Source organism: Lolium perenne, chromosome 2 (genome assembly GCF_019359855.2).
Source record: "Lolium perenne isolate Kyuss_39 chromosome 2, Kyuss_2.0, whole genome shotgun sequence".
NCBI lineage: Eukaryota > Viridiplantae > Streptophyta > Magnoliopsida > Poales > Poaceae > Lolium > Lolium perenne.
This window is the reverse complement of record NC_067245.2, coordinates 319,649,687-319,669,074: the sequence shown is the minus strand read 5'-3', so window position 1 is coordinate 319,669,074 and position 19,388 is coordinate 319,649,687. Positions and strand designations below refer to the sequence as shown.

The 19,388-nt window shown below is 41.2% G+C and overlaps 1 protein-coding gene across 1 annotated transcript; it reads right to left on the bottom strand.

Annotated features, from left to right (window-relative positions):
* Positions 1 to 435: 435 nt before the first annotated feature.
* On the bottom strand, positions 436 to 2,517 carry LOC139835898 (uncharacterized). The gene is made up of 5 exons (XM_071825795.1): positions 2,194 to 2,517; positions 1,887 to 1,989; positions 981 to 1,687; positions 691 to 758; positions 436 to 553 (listed from the first exon to the last, which is right to left on the bottom strand). Exons 1-5 carry the CDS (start codon positions 2,515 to 2,517, stop codon positions 436 to 438), a joined length of 1,320 nt encoding a protein of 439 aa, XP_071681896.1.
* Positions 2,518 to 19,388: the final 16,871 nt, after the last annotated feature.

The window sequence follows — 19,388 nt, the reverse complement described above, 5'->3', positions numbered from 1 at the left end:
CGCCTCGCAGAGGCGGCTGTAACTCTTCGCGGGGTACCCTCTGGAGCTTAGGTTTTTGGGACGAAGGCGTACGCGAAGAAAAGGAGGCGAGAGGGGGCTGTGGGCCCCCTCCTCACAGGGCGGCGCGGCCAGGCCTTGGGCCGCGCCGGCCTATGGGGTGGGCCCACCTCGGGTCCCCTCGGCTCCCCCTTCTGGCTCCCTTCGTCATCTGGAAAAATAGGATTTTTGATATAATTTCCATCAACTGTTGATCTTCCGAAATATTGCATTCTGACGGCGCTTTTTCCAGCAGAATCCTGGCTCCGGTGCTCGATCCTCCAATAATCATGAAACATGCAAAATAGATGAAATAACATAAGTATTATGTCCAAATATGAAATATATCAATGAATAACAGCAAATTATGATATAAAATAGTGATGCAAATTGGACGTATCAATGCTCCATCAGGAGTTGTAACAGCCACTCCGATCCTGTGTTCCTCACTTCCTCAAGCGCTGGTATAGGCCATGAGTCATCCATTGCCTTCCATAGCGCCGTCGCCACTGGACATCTGCAGAAAGTATGGAAAGTGTTTTCTCGTTCCACACCACAAATTACACATGTGTCAGTTACCGCCAATTTTCTTTTGCACTTATTCTCCATAGTTGCTAAAGAGTTTGTAGCTAGCCGCCATGCAAATGTGCGTACCTTAAGAGGAGCAGGGCACCTCCACACTGCCTTCCAGATGGCACGAGTGCCATCCGGTGCCCTGCTCGCTACGCCAGTCGAATGGCGGTGTAGGTCTTCCCAGGCTAGCCAGTAAGCACTCCTGACAGAGAAAATACCAGACTTCTCGGGCGCCCATGCCAAGACATCTTCATGCATCCTCGGGGACGGTCGTATCTTGGTAATTTCATCAATATCAATCTGCCATTTTTGAGAAGCTCTAACCCATATTGTATCGCCTGCCACGATGAAGATGCACCTTTCGGAAAGACCGTATCTCGTAATTCTCCTCTTGGGTAGTATTTAGCTTTCAGGACTCTCGCACATAAGCTATCTGGCTGGGTCATCAGACGCCAGGCTTGGCGGGCAAGCATAGCCTGGTTGAACAGTCGAAAGTCTCTGAAACCCAGACCACCACGTGACTTGGGCTTGGTGATGTCTTCCCATGCCTTCCAGCGAGTCTTTCTTTTACCTTTTTTAGATCCCCACCAATAATTCCTGATCATCCTGGTCAAATCATCACAAACAGCGAAAGGCAGCTTGAAGACGCCCATCAGATATGTCGGGATAGATTGCCCAACGGCCTTTATCAGAATTTCCTTCGCCGCACTCGATAGGAGACCATCGTCCCACTGAAGAATGCGTTTTGTCAGTTTACCTTGAAGGTTTTGAAACCTGCCCCGGTGCATTCGTCCCGCCGGCGTTGGCAGGCCAAGGTACTTGTCTTCAAAGGCGTCCTCCCGTACTTGCAGCGCCGCCCTTACAACAATTTTCCTCTCCTCCGGGCAGCTATCCCCGAACATGACTGAGCACTTTGCACGGTTGATGAGCTGGCCAGTCGCCATGGCAAAAGTATCAAGAATCTGTAGCACTTCCTCAGCTTGTTCCTGATTGGCCTTGAAGAAAAAGCAAAGTATCATCCGCAAAGAGCAGATGTGACAACCCAGGGGCTTGTGGGCATATACGCAGTGGTTGCACCCTGTTCACCTCAATGTTGCGACTAAGGAGTGCAGATAATCCATCAGCGATGAATAGGAATAAGAACGGTGAAAGGGGATCACCTTGCCGTAGCCCTCGCGACGGTACAAACGCATCCAAGATAGCTCCATTTAGTATAACCGAATATGTCACCGTTGTCACACACATCATTATCCAGTGAACCCAACGGCGATCGAAACCTATCTTTTGCAGCATCCGCTCCAAGAATCCCCAATCGACACGATCATATGCTTTCGATAAATCCAGTTTATAAGCACAGAAGCTCCTCTCTGGATCTTTCTCCTGTTGAATATAATGGAAACACTCAAATGCTATTAAGGCATTATCTGTAATCAGACGCCCCGGGACAAAGGCACTTTGCTCGGGAGATATAATTTCACCCAAGACTGGCCTTAGTCGATTGACCAAGCATTTGGAGACCACCTTGTAGATTACATTACATAGGCTAATTGGCCTAAACTCCGTCATTTTTGTTGGTTCATCGACCTTTGGGATCAGCACAATTACTGTTTCATTGACACCCGGTGGCATAACTCCAGACCGAAAGAATTCCTTAACCCCCTCCATGACTTCCTCCTTGAGTTGCAACCAGTTTCTCTGTAAAAAGCGGGCTGGAAATCCATCCTTCCCCGGGGCCTTTAGGGGACCTATCTGAAATAGTGCATCAGCAATTTCCTTATCAGAAAAATCAGCACAGAGTTTGCCATTAATCTCATCCCCAACCTTTGGTTCAATCAGCTGTATAATTGGATCTGCATTGAGACTAGGGTCAACAGTGAACAATTTCTGGAAGTATAATTGGATCTGCATTGAGACTAGTTCAGCTCTATATTTCAAACACAATTGTTTATGTAAATGTAAGCATCATTATTTAACTCTTAGTTGGTCGAATCACATATGCAGAGGTGCCCACCGCCAAACCACACCGATGAATAACAAAAAAATCAACCTAGTTTCCATGTAGCTCGACCGAGACAAAAACTCACAAGCTACATGGCAATGTTGAAGTACCACTGAGACATGCAGTGGCGGAGCTTGCTAAAATATTTGGGGGACAAACCACAAAACTTCATGATCTCAAGGGGCAAAATGCTAAAAAAATCTACTACAAGCCATGTAAAAAAATTCCTTAACCAAACAAGCTTGGGGGGGGGGGGGGGGGGGCGCGGGCCCCCTGAGTTGTACATATGTACGCCAGTGGAAACATGATTGGAGGGCAGGACTTTTATTCGATACAACACCATTGTCACCGTCTAAGTGACTCCCCCTCGACACAAAAATAAAAACTAAAATAACTTTGCACGCACAACGAACGTGATACCATGATGCTCTCGCATCCGCCTCATGTCGCCGGAGTATCGATAACAATTAGAGGTGCAGAGGTGCCGCGATTGGGTTTTTGGTAGAATTGGGTGACGCTAGAATGTGGCTCAGTTACTTGGACTCATTGGTGTAAAGGAAATGTGTATTAACCAGACATGGTTTGATTTGGCGGCCACATTTCATCAAATGTTAGGCATACCTGTCTTTTTTCGGGACATAGGCGAACATATTGGTTAAGTCTTTGCGTGGAATCACAATTATATTGTGCAATACTTACTTAACTTCCTAGCTTATTTGTGATATATCCATATGCTAACCAACTATTGCTTAAATTGTAGGGGACCAATCTAGTTGGCACAAAAATGTGGCTTCCGCACTAGCTCAACTAGCAATCCTATTCCAATGTAGCTTTTTATTAGAACGAAAAGTCAAAGAATAACTCTTCCATTGATTGGATTGTGCCGATATTGCTTGGGAAAAGCATGCTTTGGCTCTACTTCTTGTGTCTTATAAGTTATAACCGACAGAAATAAGGGCATTCTATGGCATGGTTTGTAAGTTATTTTCTTCTTAAGCCCCTTTTTCATGTACATAAACATATTATCTCTTAGTGTTACATTCGGCAATGAATATTTGGGGACTCTCATTATTACGTGTTTATCGAAATTCAATATGAAGGCATGTGACTAATGTTAAGATACATTTTTGACATCGTTGAGAAAATGACTTACCTTAAGTTCTAAAGGGTCGTATTTTAGCCGAGAGAAGGTAACATATTTTGTAGTCTATTATCTTTTAACTTAATCGCTCCATTTTAAAATAATTAAAGTTTTAGATTTGTCCTAACTGAACGTATTTTAAGTTTGACCAAGTTTATAGAAAAATATATCAACATTACATCACCACTTTAGTTCCATTAGATTCACTATAGAAAATATTTTTATATATCTGATTGTAAGATACTAGCATGTTATTCTATAAATGTGGTCAAACTTAGAAGGGTTTCACTTAGAACAGTCCTAAAACTTCAACTATTTTTAAACCAAGAAAATGGCAATCATCCCACGTGACATCACCAAGTGAAGGCTCACATCAACACATTATACATGTCATAAGTTCTTCTATTTGTGGGTCTTTTTTAGCCGATAAGTTGATCACTAACAATGAGCTAATTTATGTACATATATATATGGCTCGCAGAATAATACTCCGTCCCTATTTTCAAATATTTCGAGGTCTAGCTTTGACCACCACCAACAGATTGTGGACCATACACTACAAAAGTTGTTACTAAACTCATATCCGAAAAGAGTTTCAAATGGTATAATGACACATCGCTCACATATTATTATCAAATGGATGATCAAAACTAAATTACAAAAAAAAAAGCATCATGTAAACAGGAAAAGTGTAGTTCAGAATTGAAGAAAAGGGTCATCTTCTATAAGGATTGTACGAAAGTATAAACTCTAGCACAATATAAACCACAAAAGATACTAGTCAAACACCAACATGGTCTCTCATTCTTCTTTTCATTCTCAAAGGTATTCCTCTTCTTATTAAAGACTAGGAAATATGCCCGCGCGTTGCGGCGGATTGATTTTTACATGGGAGCTGTCATCGACAATATTTGAGAATATGTTTTTGTTAATTTTGAGGTATCTAACAATGTATAAATATCTTAGTATCCTAAATTGCATATTTGCGTATATGTTATTTGTTAACTATGAGGTGTGTACACTCCATAAATCTAAGTCAGCTAACTTGCCTTTTAACCTTTTTTACTTACCGGTGTTAGATGTTGTACTTTTGTAAAAAATCAGGAGCAAATAAAAAAATGAACAAGAAGCCTTTTTATTATTATTATTATTATTATTATGTATAGGAAAACAATCCGCATGTTGGATCGGGTGTAAAATAAATATAGCAGATTCAAAGTATAACTGAATTTTGGTGGTATCATTATTTTAGAAGCATGTTGGTTTTTATCCAAATTTCAATTGTTCCAAATGTCCCACTATGTAGGGATTCGTTGCATAGAAAACAAAAAATTTCCTACCGCGAGAACGCAATCCAAGCCAAGATGCAATCTAGAAGATGGGAGCAACGAGGGGATGATCGAGACTCACCATTGAAGATTTCCAAAGCCTATAAGAGTAGGCTCTTATTGCTGCGGTAGACGATCACTTGCCGCTTGCAAAAGCGCGTAGAAGATCTTGATCACGGTGCCACGATCGGGCAGCACCTCCGTACTCGGTCACACGTTCGGTGTTGATGAAGACGACGTCCTTCTCCCCGTTCCAGCGGGCAGCGGAAGTAGTAGCTCCTCCTTGAATCCGGCAGCACGACGGCGTGGTGGCGGTGGCGATGGAGAACTCCGGCGGAGCTTCGCTAAGCGTGCGGGAGAGGTGGAGGAGAGAGGGGGCGGCTAGGGTTTGGGAGAGGGGGTGGCCGGCCTCAAGGGGTGCGGCCAAGCTATGGCTTTGTGGTGGCCGGCCCCCTCCCCTATGCCCCTCATTATATAGGTGGATCCCAAGTGTTGGACTACAAGTCTTCGAATAAGACCCCAACACAAGAACCTTCCATGTAGTAGGGAAACCTACCCAAGGTGGGACTCCCACCTCAAGTGAGATTCCCCCCTTCCATGTGGGGGGGTGGCCGGCCACCTAGGTGGAGTCCACCTTGGACTCCCCCCTCTAGGGTTGGCCGGCCATGGGAGGTGGAGTTCCTTCGGGACTCCGCCTTCCAAATTGATTTCTTCCGGACTTTTCTAGAACCTTCTAGAACCTTCCATAAAATCTTCCGGATCATTTTAAATCTTATAAAATGACTTCCTATATATGAATCTTATTCTCCGGACCATTCCGGAACTCCTCGTTATGTCCGGGATCCCATCCGGGACTTCGAACAATACTTCGAACTCCATTCCATATTCAAGTTCTACCATTACAACATCAAACCTTAAGTGTGTCACCCTACGGTTCGTGAACTATGTGGACATGGGTGAGAACTCTCTCCGACCAATAACCAATAGCGGGATCTGGAGATCCATGATGGTTGCCACATATTCAACGATGACTTTAGTGATCGAATGAACCATTCACATACGATACCAATTCCCTTTTTCACGCGATATTTTACTTGTCCGAGGTTTGATCATCGGTATCACTCTATACCTTGTTCAACCTCGTCTCCTGACAAGTACTCTTTACTCGTACTGTGGTATGTGGTCTCTTATAAACTTATTCATATGCTTGCAAGACATTAGACGACATTCCACCGAGAGGGCCCAGAGTATATCTATTCGTCATCGGGATGGACAAATCCTACTGTTGATCCATATGCCTCAACTCATACTTTCCGGATACTTAATCCCACCTTTATAACCACCCATTTACGCAGTGGCGTTTGATGTAATCAAAGTACCTTTCCGGTATAAGTGATTTACATGATCTCATGGTCATAAGGACTAGGTAACTATGTATCGAAAGCTTATAGCAAATAACTTAATGACGTGATCTTATGCTACGCTTAATTGGGTGTGTCCATTACATCATTCATATAATGACATAACCTTGTTATTAATAACATCCAATGTTCATGATCATGAAACTATGATCATCTATTAATCAACAAGCTAGTTATACAAGAGGCTTACTAGGGACTCCTTGTTGTTCACATAACACACATGTATCAATGTTTCGGTTAATACAATTATAGCATGGTATGTAAACATTATCATAAACACAAAGATATATAATAACCATTTATTATTGCCTCTTGGGCATATCTCCAACAGTCTCCCACTTGCACTAGAGTCAATAATCTAGTTTACATATGTAAAGATATAACACCTTGGCCTTTCCGGTGCTTTATCATGTTTTGCTCATAGGAGAAGTTTTAGTCAACGGATCTGACCTGCTCAGAAACGTATGTATTTTGCAATTCTTTTGCGTCTCAACGCATCACTCATTTTCCAAATGAGTCGGCCTTAAATATGTTTGGTCATCTGGTGGAACCTTAATCCCGCGGTCTGAAATATGTCACTAATATTGTCACACACAATATAGCTTCAAAGTTCTGACACTATCGGAACTACACCAAGTTCTCAAAGAATCTCTTGACTTAATATCCTCAGTTATTGTCAAAACAATGACATACTCTGCCTTCATTTGTAGAATCCGTCACAATATTTAGAATTCATCCAAATCTAGCATAGACATCTTCTAGCTCATTGTGCTACCTTTTATTCAACACTTAGCCTAACTGAGATTGAAATTTTATTTTTATATGTGATCAAACTAATATCGGTGTAACACCTTACAACGATTTGTTTATCATTACCCCATATAAAACTATATATATATCATTGGTTCTTCTAAAGCACACAAGGACATTCTTACTGTTTGTCCAATGATCATCACATGAATCATTGTGGTATATGCTCCTAACTTTTTAGAGCATAGGACATCTGATTTTGTACATATTATTCGTGATCTAAAATCACTCATGTGTTTTTACTCATCGAGTGTCAATTACACTCAAGTCTTGTTAAACCTTCGCATGACAAGAACATTTTCTTAATAATTCTATATTGAACTACTTCAATATCCATTCTATGTACTTTGACTTAAACTTATTATGTGTTTCAATCTATCTTCATAGATCTTGACACTAAATATGTTTCAGTCCATATCCTTTCATTGAAGTTAATTTCTCAATGAAATCTTTTTAATCAAGTATTACATCATTTATAACCAACTATATGTCATCTACATAAGTATTATAAATATGTCTCAGCGCTCCCACTTAATTTCTTGCAAATGCAAGCATCTTCATCGTTTCTGATGAAATCAAAAAACTCTTTGACTATTTCATCCGGTGAAGATTCCAACTCCGCGATACTCACTTCATCCAATTGAAGTTTGTATACCTATCTAGTATTCCATGGACTAGCAAAACAATTAGTTGTATCTTGTATACACCTTTAATACACACTTCTGTTAAGTAATGTATTTTGCCATCCTACTAGCATATCTCATAAAAGAAATATGTAGCGATTACTAGAATAATCCACATAGACTATAAGCATTGCTACGGAAGATCTAATCTTATCGTAGTCAACTCTTTGAACTTTGTCGTAAACAATTTTTTGACAAGTCAAGCTTCTTCAAGGATATTACATCCAAGTCAATTAATTTCATAGATCCATTTACTTTAAAAAAGTATTCATCTATCTTGGATTTCATGGCGTATGGCCATTTTAACGGAGTCAGGGCCCATCATAACTTCTTTGTTTGTAGTTGGTTTATCATTGTTCAAAATCAATCCTTTGTCCATAAATCATTTATTTGATCACAAAGTAAACCATACCTACAAGGTTCAATATGTACTTCGATCTCCATGGCTAAAACACTTTGTAGTCATGGGAGCCATGATCGTCGTGGCCGCTTCCGGAACCAATTCCGATGCTGCGCTACTCTGATCATTATGCTCAGGTTCATACACCTTATCAAGTTCTATTGTCCTCCCACTCAAATACTTTGCTAGAAACAATTTCTTGGAAATAAGAAACATTGACAAACACTTTTGTCTTTGTCTCGTGGGTAGAATTTCCAATCAAATCTCTGGAATAACCAACAAAGACATTCATCCGATTTTGGTTGTAAACTCTTAGACCAAAATTTAAAGAAAAGACTATTAGGGTTTATACCCATGCCATAACTTGTATGATGTCATTTCAACGGATCATGATGATGCTCTATTTAGTGTAAAAGCGGTAGTCTCTAAAGCATAATCCACAAAAATATAATGGCATTAATATTTTATCTCATCATTGACACAACAAGGTTTGGATACATCTCTCGGATACTATATCATCACTATGATACCCCAAGAAATGTGAGTTGTAGAACAATTTTCATAACTCTCTTAGATGTTCGCTAAAACTCGTAATTCAAATATTTTTCCAATGATCCAACCATAGATATTTGACTTTTCTATTACGATGATTTCCACTTCATGCTAAAATTTATTTGAATCCATTCAAATGTTTCAAACTTCTTCCTTATCGAATATATCCACATATATATACTCAATTCATTGTTGGAAGTTTTCATGAAGTAGAAGAATCTCCCGCACATAACTATGCCCAGTGAACCACATATATCATCATGTATGTTTTCACGAAGTTAGTTGCCCGTTCAACTATTGGCCTATGAACAATATTTTAGTCATTCTCTTTAGAAAAGATTTGCAAGCGCCAAACGATTCAAAAATCAAATGACTCCAAAAATCCATTTGCATGGAGTTCCTTCATGCGTTCCTTTCTAACATGACCTAAATGGCGGTTCCACAAATAAGTGGAATTCAAATCATTTTGCCTTATGGCATTTTAGCGTCAGTTTTATGTGTGTGTGTTTCACCATTAAGATTTATAATAACTTATCCATCGTACATGGAGTAATGTCATAATTTGAACTCATTGTTTTCATTTGACCAGATCAAAATAACAATTATTAAGTTCTTTATTATAAATTATAAGGGCTAGATAGAATGCCAACGACGGACATAATAACACTTTATTTTTGTTCCAGACGTGCATTCCTATCATATTCCTTGTCAGTCACTTAGGCCATTGTATTCTTGTATTGCGAATTTCATTGTGTGACCTAACTAGGAATACAACCATAACATGTATATCATTTATATACACCTGAGCTAGACTTTCTAGTATTTTCTTTTCTTTCTGCCAAAATATATTTTGTAATTTCTCTTTCAGCTTTCCTCATTATTCAGAAAACACTTCACCTTCAATAACTTCTAGGTTTGTTGGTCAAATACCAATAACTTTGAGGTTCTTACTTTGAAGTTGATCATCATATGACAAGTGTTCTAGATTTCACTATTAGTAACTTTGTAATATGATGAACAATTTCACTCATAATTTTATTCATCAATTCATGACGACTTTCTGAGACCATGTCTGTACATGCTATGCTCATAAAGTTTAACCTTAGTATTCGCATGTGCAAATCTGGCTTGCACCCGTTGTATGCACACGTAGAATCTATAACACCCGATCATCACAAGATGCTTAGAAACGACGAGTCTTAGCAACGGTGCATACTAAGGATGATTACTTCATGGATATGCGAATATCGTTAGTGCCCCAATAGTTGGAGGATTGGGATGCCTTGCGTCTTCAACCTTCGTACATTCCCGTAAAACTTATGAGTTTATGTAGTCTCACCAAATTATATTCTATCATCTTGCAATAAGGTCTTAGATATCACATATATCTAAGGATGGCAATTTTACCCACGGGTACGGGTACCCGCGGGTACCGTACCCGCATGGGCAGGGTATGGGTACACTTTCATACCCATGGGTAGTACCCATACCCTACCCGTTAAGTCATGGGTAGGGCATGGGTATAGCTTTGTACCTGCGGGTATACCCATACCCTGCCCGTTTATTGTCAATTTCTTACGTGACACGTCTACTTCTATTTACTTATGAGTTACTATATGAGAATGAGATTTTCATATTTTTTAATTGTTATGTACTAAACTACTTGTTATCGAGTTGAGATAATTCATTTTTTAATAAAATTTGTTATTGTTAAATGTAAAATTGCGAGTGACTTGTGTATAATTTAGCTACCCACCGGGTACCCAATGGGTACGGGTACCCGTCGGGTATGGGTATGGGTAAACTTTTATACCCATGGGCATGGGTATGGGTAGAAGTTTGTACCCATCGATTATATGGGTATGGGTATGGTATTGCTCTACCCTGCCCATACCCTGCCCATTGCCATCCTTGCATATATCTCATACCTTGATTATTTCTGAAAACTAAATTTTCAGCTCCTTACTTTTCAAACAGATTTGAACTTCAAGTTTCACGGAGACAAGATGACTTTAGGTACTAATTGAAACCATAGCTCTTTGAATCAACAATGTGAGGTTTACTAAAAGTTTGCAATAGGACTTAAACATTTCTTGATTCTTTAACAATACGGTACCAATCCGTAAAGTTTCTTGCCAGACTTAACAGTATTTCTATCTCAATTACAAGACTAGCGCATGGTAGAAAAACGGATGCCAATACTACAAAATTAATTCAAAATACTACTCAGACTATGTTCATGATAATTAGTTCATGTTTTAATCTAATTACTAATGAACTCCCACTTAATACAACATCCCTCATAGTTGTTAAGTGGTACACGATCCAAATCCACTACACCAAAACCGATCATCACGTGAGATGATGTAGCTTCAATGGTGAACATCAACATGTTGATCATATCATCCATATGACTCGTGTTCAACCTTTCGGTTTCCGTTGTCCCGAGGCCATGTCTGTACATGCTAGGCTCGTCAAGAAAACCCAAGTATTCCGCGTGTGCAACATGGCTTACACCCGTTGTATGTGAACGTTGAGTCTATCACATCCGATCATCACGAGATGCTTCGAAACGACGAACTATATCAACGGTGCATACGAGGGGAGAACACTTTATTATCTTGATATTAATATGAGGGATCATCTTATAATGCTACCATCGCGTTCTAAGCAAATAAGATGCATAAAGGATTAACATCACATGCAATTCATATGTGATATGATATGGCCCTTTAGTCTTTGCGCCTTCGATCTTCATATCCAAAGCACGAACATGATCTCCATCATCAACGGGCATGATTGTGGTGACCCTGCATACCACTGCATGTTGTAGTATGCCAGTCGTTGATATAACATTCACGAAGTACCATTCCGCAAATATTACATCCCTCAGAGTAGTACAACAGAACATAGCAGGTCCATAACTCATTCATTTAATATTACAAATATCATACACATATCGTCTCGGAGCTCCTCTTGGGTCCTAAGAGGAATACTCCTGGGTTCGAGGCGAACCCAACTTAGCTTACAATATAGATGTCTCATTAAGTTGTACATTTATTCTCTCGAGCAGCTAAATACTAAGAGTTCGGGCTGCTCAGCTACTACTACTACTTGATGTTCTAGGCTTGATCTCCTCCGGAAGCCTCCCCGGTTCCGTAGACTATGAGATAGTCTACGCCTTCAACACCTCCAGAGAGGTCTGGTTCTTCATAGCCGATGATATCGGCTCCTTCAGTGTGGTCGTAGTCCTCCTCCAGACGATTCATACAATCTAAGCAAGGGATTTAAGATTGGGATGAGTACGAGCGTACTCAACAAGTTCATTATAGATAAGAGGTGTTTAATGCACTAGCTACGATATTAGACCAGAAAGTCTAATACCAATGCAAGTTTTGATAAACATTTCTTCAAGAGATTGCTTTTATTCCAAAGAGCTATGTCCGTCAGCCTTCACCGGTTTACTAGAACTTCATGGAGCTCCTTTCCGGCCGCGTTCGCAGTTCCATATCCCGGAACAGGGAGTGACAGGTCACAGTTCTTTACACTCTGCAGAGGTGTGTTGCTTTACCCATAAGAGATCTTAACCTTGGTGCCAACCGGGTAGCTCTCCCGAACACACTTCCTATGGTGTGAGGCCCGGTATAAGGTCATAGCCAATCATATTCCTCCGCTACCACGCACACCCACCCTTTTGTAAGACTGTCTTCCCCTATATCCATGGTGAGACCGTTCCAGGCATTTGTTCTCCCCTATACCGGTTAAGGTAGACCGTTCCGAACAATTTCATATGCCCTCCCCTATCAATCATGGATAGACCGTTCCGGACATCTTACAATCCATCATAGACCGCATTACCGTGGGGACTTTAGGCTTCCCCAGCCTACCGCTTGTCCCTCAGGATACAAGTATCTACGGCAAGCGCATCCGTTGATGTACAAGAGGTGGAAATACGATTGACTATTCCGTCCCACTCCAGATCTTATGGTTAACACGATTATTACGGCACAAGAATCACTGGCGACATTTGTTGTTTAATCCTAGATGGATATAAACCCTTGCAATGGAACCTCCACCATATCAACAAAATCCATGGTTCCATTGCCCACCACATAGTCATGTTCATAGTTATGAAAGTAGTGGTTTTGGTTTTTATGCAATAGTGATAACCATAATACTTTGCAAGTAATTTGATAGAAATACTCAAATGATATGAGCAAGCGATGAACTTGCCTGAACACTGCAAAGTTTTGCAGTTGGATGGTGTGGACTGACCCTTGTCCTCTGTTTCTGAGCATCATTGTCCGATAAGGGCAATGGTTAAAGAAGCAATTATGCATGCTTACCATTTTTAGGGTTTGTTCCCCCCTTTCCGATGTCTTATCATTTTATGTGAGAGGTATTTACTAAGAATAATTTGGAGATTCTCTATTTAGGGTAAATACAACCTTGAAATATTGTCAAGGTGTTTTTATAGTCCAATTACATTAATGGACTTATTTTCTTTATTGAAAATAATATGTGTGATTTAAATCATTGTTTAAATCATCAAATTAGGACTTATTCTTAATTATCTTCAAAAATTCTCTTTGATATTTTATTTGGATAGAGAATTTTATGCTGATTGATTTTCATATTTTTAATTATTTTTTTAGAGCCATATTCTATTTTATAAAATTCTTTCAAATCCTCACTTAAATGGTATTTTGGAAATGCCCAAATTGCCCTCGGGCCCACCTGTCAGGGTGAACCCGAGTGGGTTGGGCTCAACCCAGTTGGCCTGGTCCGGCCCACTCGGTCGCCCTCACTTCCCCTCTCTCTCCCTCGCGAACCCTAATCCCTGAGCTCTGGCTACCCGCGCGTCGCCGCCCCTTCGCCGAATTTCTCCGGCCAGCTCCGGCCATCGCCGCCGGCGAGATTGGTCGCACTCGAACGGCCGCACGATGGCGCACCGTTCGGTCCGCGCTGATCTGTGTTTCACCGCCGCCTCCGTTCGTCCCCAACGCCTCTGCGGCACGGCCGTGGTGATCTGTGGTGCTTTGTCGCCCGCCGTCGATCCAGGCGTCGTGGCGGTGCTGGAGCGCCCTTGCTCGGTGACGCCAGGCCAGGCGCGGCTTGGCGCTGCCGTGGTGGCCTGTGCCGCCGTGCCGCCATGGCACGCCGGTGCTCTGCTCCAGGTACACGCTCCATTAATCCCCTCCTCTCTCTCCTTCTTGCCTGCTCTTCTCTTCATCCTCTAGCTCTGGCCATTGCTTGCTGTTCCTTGTGCTTATGCTGCTCTGTGGCCGTGCTTCGCTGCTTCTTATTCTTTCTTTGTCTGCGTGTCTTTCTTTGTCTTGCTTATGCTTTGATGTCTTTGCTTCTTTGTGTGAAGCCCTGCCTTATCTCTGTGCAAGAAGTTCTAGTTTTGAGTGCTGGTTATGATTGCATTCCTTGTCTAGCTCTACCTCTGTGCCTCTGTTCTTGTTAATAAGCTTGTTAGATATCAAGTGTGTTCATGAATACTTCTCTGGCTTGAGTTCTGTGTGTATTACTTGCAATTTTGCAAGTGCCAGAGCAATGGTGTGATGTTCCTTGTGCTCAAATTCATGAGCATGCTCAATTGAGCATTACTGTTGGCTTAACTGTATGATTCAGTGATTAGTGATATGTGCTTTATTTGTTTAGCAAGATCTAGTGGTTCATCAAGCCTTTGATGTGCTACTAGATACAATCATATGATTATTACTTCAGTATCTGTTTATTCAGTTAAGACTTGGGTGTAATTCTTCAGTAGCTGGCTCATTTCTGGTGCTATGCTTGCTTATAGCCATCTGTATCAAGTGTTAGTAAGCTCTGGTGAGCATATGATTAACAGTTGCTTGTTGGTTAATGGTTATGCTTCTGTCTGTGCCTATCTGGAGCTAATTCTGGTGTCTGTGTGACACATGCACATGTGCTAGTGTAGGCTCTGCCTAATTCAGTGTTTGCTGTTGCTTGCAGTGATCCACTGGATCATTTGCAAGTGTCTGTTTCATGATTTACTTATTGATATCAATTATCTGTGTTGCCTTTGTTGATTGAGTGGATAATTGATGTGAACTGCTGAGCAATAATGATCATCTAGACTGATTAAGTGAAGCTAGAGGGATGCCAATAGTGGTTGGGTACCCTAGCTCACTCTGAACCCATCTGGGTAATGATGCAGTGGCCTGGTGTGTGGTTTTTATTTACCTATGCTTGTCAGTGAAGCTTGGCTTCCTATTTCTGACAATAGACATGATCTACTTGATGCAGTAGTGATCTGGTGCATCCTATGCCCTATCTGGATGGAAACCAACATGTGTTGGCACCTCCTGTGATGCATGAACTCCTTGGAGTGATGATATGCTTCTCTTGTGGCTTTTCTTTGTGGCTAGGTAGTTGTTGTGACCCTAGCAATGCTTGATGTGCTAGTAAAGGTTGCTCCTACCCCTTCTGTAAGCTACTGTGCAATATTACTGGTAGTCATATGGGCTTCCAGTATAATTGATGTTGAAATGAAAATAGACATATAAATGTCTATATTCTGATGGTCTTAGAAGGACTAGTGTGATCTGGTTGTACTTGGATAAGTCTTTGGGATTGTTTTCTTTCCTGTTTCCATTTGGATGATGCTACCACTATTCTGGTTGGCATAACCATGGGTATAGGCTTGATTGATCCCTGGTCCTTGCCATTTCTTCCAGGTTTCACTTGGTCTCTGACCAAATGATGATCAAAACAGGGTTACCCCACCCTTTGTGTGCTTGTGATCATGCCTGTGCAATTTATGAACAAAACCATTTGGTTTGTTCATGATGATGTGTATACCTCACTCCAGCTCCTAGAAATAGGGTTGGTGTAGAGGGTTTGCTTCAGCAATGACTTGGTGCTTGCCCTGCTCCTCCTGCTGGCTTGTGATGCTTGATTTGAGTCAGTGGTATTCTTGAGCAGGTTGAACAGTGAAGCTGTTCTTCCTGTTCTTGTGTTCTTGGTTTGCTGTTCTTGCTACTGGTTACTTACTCTGGTGCCTTGTCGATGAATGAAGCAAGTTTGCTGGTGAAAAGCTTATATCTGGTCCTCTACTTGCTCTCCTGGTCGACAAAGATCGCTCGGCTGTTTTGGTGACTCCCCCTGGCCTTGTGTGTTGTTACACATGCAGCAGGCCTTGTGTGCTGCCTGTGTGTGTGTGGCTTGGGACTTGGGCTGGTGGGATGGATCAGCTCGGCAGCTTGGTCATATCCACTCTATGTAATATTTGCTAACCTGCCAAGTGGCTTTGCCACTTGGCTTAATGTTCTGATTGTTATGTGTGTGTGCAGGAATCAAGAAGATGATCAAGATGCAACTCAAGATCCTCTTGATCAAAGAATTCATGAAGATCACAATGTAGTTTAGGTCATTTAAATTCCTTGTAATTTTCCTTTTTCTTTTTCTATTTCTTCAATTCTTGTAATGTGTTGTAAATTCATATTTCAATTCTGGATATTGTAATTGACATTGTATTTTGTGTGAATCTCAATAAAGCTCAAGTTTCTCTCTAATGAGCTTTGTCTAAGTGTTTTATTATTCATATTCTTGATTAATGATAATTGTTTAATAAATCATCTCAAGTTTGAATTATGTGATAACCATTTGTTGTTTGAATTTGAAATTCAAATTCAAATTTGGTTTGAATTCAATCATACAACTTAACTTGTAATTCAATCATGCAACTTAAGATTTCAATGCAATATCACTTCTCTCTTCTCAAAACCCTAATTTAGATAAGTAAGAACAAGTTCATCGCACTCTCGAAACCCTAACCCTGTAAGGTGTCAAGAGAGAAACCTGTCCCCCTTCGGTGCAGTTTTGTTTTAAAAGCGCGAAATTTCCCCGTAAATTACAATGCAATGCACATCCCTTTCTAAAATCTACCCCTCGATTGTCTCTAAACCTGGGACATTACAGCCTTTCCTCCTTAAAGAAAACTTCGTCCCGAAGTTGTGGTTGTAATACCTGAAAAGTTCGGGGTATGTTTTCCTCAGGTCTTCCTCCTTTTCCCAGGTGGCTTCCCTCTCGGGATGATGCTTCCATTGTATCTTGCAATATTTTATGGTTCGATTCCTGAGTTGTTTCCAGTTCTCCTCGAGAATCTTCGCTGGCTTCTCGATGTAGGTCAAATCTGGTTGTAACTCGAGCTCTTCATGTGATACTGGTTCATCTGGGGTCTTTAAACACTTTCTGAGTTGCGACACATGGAATACGTTGTGAACCTGAGATAACCTTCCCGGTAGTTTCAATTCAAAGGCTAACCCTCGGTTTTGACTCAGAATCTTGAAAGGTCCGATGTACCTAGGGCTTAACTTTCCTTTTACTCCAAATCTCTGCAGTCCTTTCATCGGGCTCACCTTGAGATATACCATGTCTCCAACTTGTGGCTCCCATGTTCTCCTCTTTTGATCGGCATAACTCTTCTGTCGGCTCTGGGCTATCTTGAGCCTATCCCTGATAATGTCAATAATTTGTTGCTTTTCCTTGACATAATCAGGGTTGAACTCTTTGCTTGCTCCGGCTTCATACCAACATATCAGTGATCTACACTTTCTTCCATACAGAGCTTCGAACGGTGCCATCTTGATGCTACTTTGATAGCTGTTGTTGTATGAAAACTCTGCTAGTGGTAAATGTTCTTCCCATGATCCTCCGAAGTCTAAGGCACAAGCCCTGAGCATATCCTCTAGGATCTGGTTAGTTCTCTCTGTTTGTCCACCTGTCTGGGGATGATAGGCGGTGCTATAGTCCAACTTGGATCCTAAAGCTTCGTGTACTTGCTTCCAAAATGCTGACGTGAACACGGATCCTCGATCCGACACGATCTTCTTGGGCACTCGATGTTTACTCACGATCTCTTTGATGTAAAGATCGATGAGTTTCTCTCCTTTGTCCTGCTGATTTACCGCTAAGAAGTGTGCACTCTTCGTCAACCGGTCCACGATTACCCATATCATGTCCTTCTTTTTATTGGTCATGGGTAGTCCGGTGATGAAATCCATTCCTATCTCCTCCCATTTCCATTCTGGAATGGGTAAAGGTTGTAACTTCCCTGCCGGACTCTGATGTTCAGCCTTCACTCTTTGGCAGGTATGGCATTCCGCCACATATTGTGCTATCTCTCTCTTCATGTTGTTCCACCAAAATAGCTCCTTTAGATCCATGTACATCTTTGTACTTCCCGGATGTATGGAGTATGGTGTTTGATGGGCTTCCCGGAGTATTACTTCCTTGATTTCAGCAATATCCGGAACACAAATTCTCTTCTGGAACCATAATGATCCCGATTCTCCGCGGTGAAATTCTGATGGTCTTCCCTCATCTATTCTTCTCATCTCCTCCACGATGAATGGATCGTCCAGCTGACCCATCATTATCTCATTCTTCAGGTTGACATTTAGCTCATCGGCTACTTGTAAAGCCGATAGTATTTCATGAGCTTCTTTCTCCCAAAGTTGTATCTAGGCTTGACTTATTTCCTTCCTCAACTCCGGTGATAACTCTTGTTCTACTCCGCCAGTGCTCTTCCTACTTAAGGCATCTGCTACAACATTGGCCTTTCCTGGAGTGTAATTGATGGTCAAATCATAATCCTTGATTAATTCTAGCCATCTTTTCTGCCTCATGTTGAGTTCCTTCTGAGTAAAGAAGTATTTGAGACTCTTATGATCTGTATAGAGCTCACACTTGGCTCCATAGAGAAAATATCTCCAAGTTTTGAGTGCAAATACAACTGCTGCTAATTCCAAGTCATGTGTTGGATAGTTTACTTCATGAGGTCTGAGTTGCCTCGATCCATAAGATATCACTTTCCGATCTTGCATGAGTACGCAGCCCAATCCATGCTTGGATGCGTCACAGTACACGGTGTAATCCTTGCCAACTTCCGGAACTGCTAACACCGGTGCTGTGGTAAGTTTCTCTTTTAGAGTTTGGAAACTCTTTTCACACTCCTCGGACCACACAAATGGTGTGTTCTTTCTTAACAGCTTCGTCATTGGTCCTGCTATCTTGGAGAATCCTTCAATGAATCTCCGATAATATCCTGCCATTCCTAGGAATCCTCGGATTTCCTTGACAGTCTTGGGTGCTTCCCATTCTAAAACTGCTGCTACCTTGCTCGGATTAACAGCTATTCCATCTTTGCTGATGACATGACCAATAAATTCCACTTGATCCAACCAAAATTCACACTTGCTAAATTTGGCATAGAGTTGATGTTCTCTTAGTGTTTGCAACACTAACCTCAGATGTTCAGCATGTTCGGCTTTGTCTTTAGAATAGATCAAGATATCATCAATGAATACGATGACAAACTTGTCTAGATATGGCATGAAAATCTTATTCATGAGATTCATGAAAATTGCTGGGGCATTGGTTAATCCAAAAAGCACTACAAGGTATTCATGATG

Bases quoted from the DNA above. Each gene is read 5' to 3' on its own strand.
- LOC139835898 (XM_071825795.1), bottom strand. From the start codon at position 2,517: ATGCAGATCCAATTATACTTCCAGAAATTGTTCACTGTTGACCCTAGT. The intron at 759-980 runs GTCTTTCCGAAA...CGACTGGCGTAG, and splicing joins GAGGAGAATTACGAGATACG to CGAGCAGGGCACCGGATGGC. The intron at 554-690 runs GTACGCACATTT...TACTTTCTGCAG, and splicing joins GGTGCCCTGCTCCTCTTAAG to ATGTCCAGTGGCGACGGCGC.